Source organism: Colias eurytheme, chromosome 23 (genome assembly GCF_061535395.1).
Source record: "Colias eurytheme isolate Ceu_HAF_F1 chromosome 23, ilColEury1 Martin Lab GWU primary, whole genome shotgun sequence".
In the NCBI taxonomy this organism is placed as follows: Eukaryota; Metazoa; Arthropoda; class Insecta; order Lepidoptera; family Pieridae; genus Colias; species Colias eurytheme.
Genome location: NC_143002.1, coordinates 3,568,369 through 3,572,053, shown reverse-complemented (window position 1 = coordinate 3,572,053; position 3,685 = coordinate 3,568,369). Strand labels below are relative to the sequence as shown.

The window sequence follows — 3,685 nt, the reverse complement described above, 5'->3', positions numbered from 1 at the left end:
GAAAATCTGCATGTTGCATTAAAGCCCCTTTTCTGTAATCCAAAGTAAAGTTAAAGTCTTGTAAATATACCCACCAGCGCGCAACTCGAGGCAACAAATCCTTCTTACGCTCCGTCAATTTTAATGAATTGCAATCAGTGACTATTTTAAAGGTTATACCAATTAAATAGTGGCGAAAGTGCTGGAGCGCACGTACGACAGCTAACGTCTCCAGCTCATAACTGTGGTACCTCGACTCTGCGCCCTGGGTGGATCTACTAAAATAACCGACAACCCTCTTTCTCCTACTAGCGTGTTCTTGTAATAAAATAGCACCAAGACCAATAGCACTTGCATCGGTGTGAAGTTCAGTAGGCAGCTGGGGATTGAATATCGCTAAAACCGGTTCATTTGTCAAACAGTGAACTATATAATCGCGAGCAGAATCTTGCTCAGCGCCCCACAAAAATGGTTGCCCTTTCCTTAATAACTTTGCTATACATGCCGTCTTAGAAGCATAACCTGCTATATAGCGACGGAAATATCCCGCTAAGCCTAAAAACTGGCGAACCTCCTTGACATTTGTGGGTTTTGGAGATCTAATAAGTGCATCGACCTTCCCCGGACTCGGCCTAACCTGACCATGACCAATTATTCGCCCCAAATATTCAATTTCTGAGTCTAAAAAGGTACATTTTTTTAAATTAATAGAGAACCCCGCTGTTTTTAATGTCTGTAAAACTTCTTTCAAAGTATCAAGGCCTTCTCCTACAGAATTTGACAGTAATAACACGTCATCTATGTACGTAAGGACTTTACCTTCATCTATTAAGGTTTTTAGAGTTTTAGAGATGATTCTCTGATATACAATTGGTGCGTTGGCCAACCCGTAGGGCATTTTCAAATATTCATAATGTCCTTCGGGTGTCACAAAGGCAGTCTTGCTAATTGAATCATCATCCCTCATGGGCAATTGGTGAAATCCAGTTGCCATGTCGAGACTGGTAAAGATTTTACAACTACCAAGCTTGTCAACATGGTCATCGATAAGCGGCAAGGGAAATCTCTCCTTGACAGTGATAGAATTGAGTGCCCGATAATCAACGCACATTCTATCACTGCCGTCCTTCTTTTTGACTAAAATGATAGGGCTGGCGTAATCAGACTGAGACTCCCTAATTATACCCTTACTGAGCAAATCGTTGACAATGTCACGAACTCTTTTCTTTTCATCTACTGAAAGCTTGTAAGGACGACAATTTATTGGGGTAGTGGAAGTTAATCGAATTTCCATGCTGCCTGTATTCACGGTGGAGGTTGCAGTGCCCGAGATAAATAAATCTGAAAATTCGTTAATTATCGCAAGTAATTTATCCCTATCTAAACCAATTAATGGGGTCCTGACAATCCCATCGTCCACCGTGAGCACATGCTGCACAGTCGACACACTATCGGACCTCACAAGCCGCTGCTCACCATTAGTTCTAATGTATGTCAAACCCTTACGATTCAACACATCGGTGCCAATCAAAATGGGTGCATTTATGCACTCAGAAGGAACCACAAATAAATCTATTTCTAATGAGACTTCAGGAAATTCTATAACTGTCGTGACTAGGGAAGTCGACTCAATTTCTTGGCTTCCAATTCCACGCATTAAACGATAAGTTGGCGTTCTATTAAAATTAAAACATTTCAGTACTGATTCTGAAATTAATGAAATATCTGACCCGCTATCGATCAAAACGTCAACTGGTACTTTTTGAACAACCGCTGATATTACGTTACTTTGTTTGGGATCGAGTCTAAGCAAAAATTTACTTCATTGATTTTTTTACCATTACCGTCAGAACGCTGTTTTTGAAAACATGAATCTATCAAGTGTCCGTTACGCTTACAAAATGTGCAATATTTAACCGATCTACTCTGGTTATCGCTTGACGCAATTGTTATTGGAGATGGCTTCGCGAGACTGTCAACCTGAGCAGAAGTTGTAGGGTCAGCTCTAAGCCTTTTAGGACAATGCCATTTCTTATGCCCTGATTTTCCGCAGGTGCGGCAAATATTTTTGTAATCATCAAGTCTAGAAACCTCGCGTTTTCGCGTGTAAGAAGGACGAACAGTATTGTTGAATTGACGGGAATCGTATCTAGGTTTTACATATACAGATAAAAATTCAATCAAATCTTTTGAGGGTAATTTAGCATTCGTGGCCGCGGCTTTTATTTGTGGATCACTGATGCCGCGAATAACAATGGCGGTTTTCAGCTCATCGGATAAACCTTTAACAATATTAAGACGTAGCAAAGATTTACGCGCGTATTCCGCATAAGTTAAAAACTTATTAGAGTTTGTACTCATTACATCATATAACACAGAAGCCGTGTCAACGTTACGCGGACATAACGATCTAAATTCTAGTTTAAAATTACTCCACGATCGATCATTCGTAACCCAATCGTTTAACCACAACTTTGCGTCCCCCTTTAAACAACTACCTATCCTTCCAAGGCATTCGCGATCGTCCCAGTTATTCAAAAGCCGGGCACGGTCGACCTCGTTACACCAAACATCGAAGTCGTGTACATTTGGATCAAAAGGCGATATATAAAAGTTGTGAGACTTTGCTTTGAACAATGCAGTCAATGCCCCAACAATACTGCTCCCTTCATCCTTCGCTCCACTGGTATTCATATCCAGTGTGTGTGAACTACCCCCAATAACCTCTTCAGCCATGCCCGAGCCTGGCTTACTAGCAGGACTCGGTACAGCCAAAGGGGTAGATACTAAATGCCTTCCGTTTACCGGACGCGACGGACTCACACTATCTACGGATACGGGTAATCTAGCTTCGATCGCTTCTAATCTACTAAGAATCCTATCAAAATCTACATCGCGTGAACTATCGCGGCGATTGCGCAATTTCTGTTTCCGTTTACGAGAGCTACGGGAGCTGTGCGATACGTCACGGCGCCTGGAAGATCGGTCGCGGCGGTTAGATGGACTACCATAACGGCTTCCACTAGGCGGCGTATAATGGGAATTTACACTATCGCGACGGGCTTCACAAGAACGGGAACGTCGTTTTTCGCGAGAATTCCTTTGTCCCTCGAGTCGATACGAACGGCCAGACATTTTTACCTTTTATAAGAAATAAAACTCGCTTACGGTTGAGATAAGGTTCCTCCAATACTGAATACTAATAAAAACTAAATTTTGATGGCAAACGGTCTATAACGCGTGGCTATCCCACTTCTGATCTTAGGGATCAGAAGGGGTTAATATTAATAAGTAAACACTTAATCAACGCAGAAAGTTTTATTTCTTATACAAAAAGTGATTTTCACAACGCAAATAACATAAACTAATAATCAACTACAAATTATAATAATTATCGCACTAAAACACAACCGAATCGTCCGTCACGTCCGAGAGCCTACCGCGAAGTGAGTCAAATTCACTGCACGACTCATTTTTATAAACTTTCACGCCGTCCGGTTTGCTAGGTGGGAATTTATATCTAAGAATACTATATCACAAATGTAGATATTGCAACTTAAACGATTTTGCTTTTTTGTGCTTTACAAATGTAGATATTGCAACTTAAACGATTTTGCTTTTTTATACACATATTATTAAATTGGTTTTAACTTTTAAATAGTTTTTATTTATTTATTAGTAGACTAGCTTACCGCCCGCGGCTTCA

General features: G+C 40.8%; 1 protein-coding gene across 1 annotated transcript; it reads right to left on the bottom strand.

Moving 5' to 3' along the window:
- Window positions 1-201: 201 nt before the first annotated feature.
- Window positions 202-3,114, bottom strand: LOC149898227 (uncharacterized). Its single transcript, XM_090115264.1, has 3 exons — window positions 1,897-3,114; window positions 848-1,447; window positions 202-375 (listed from the first exon to the last, which is right to left on the bottom strand). Exons 1-3 carry the CDS (start codon window positions 3,112-3,114, stop codon window positions 202-204), a joined length of 1,992 nt encoding a protein of 663 aa, XP_089971390.1.
- Between the last annotated feature and the right edge of the window lie 571 nt (window positions 3,115-3,685).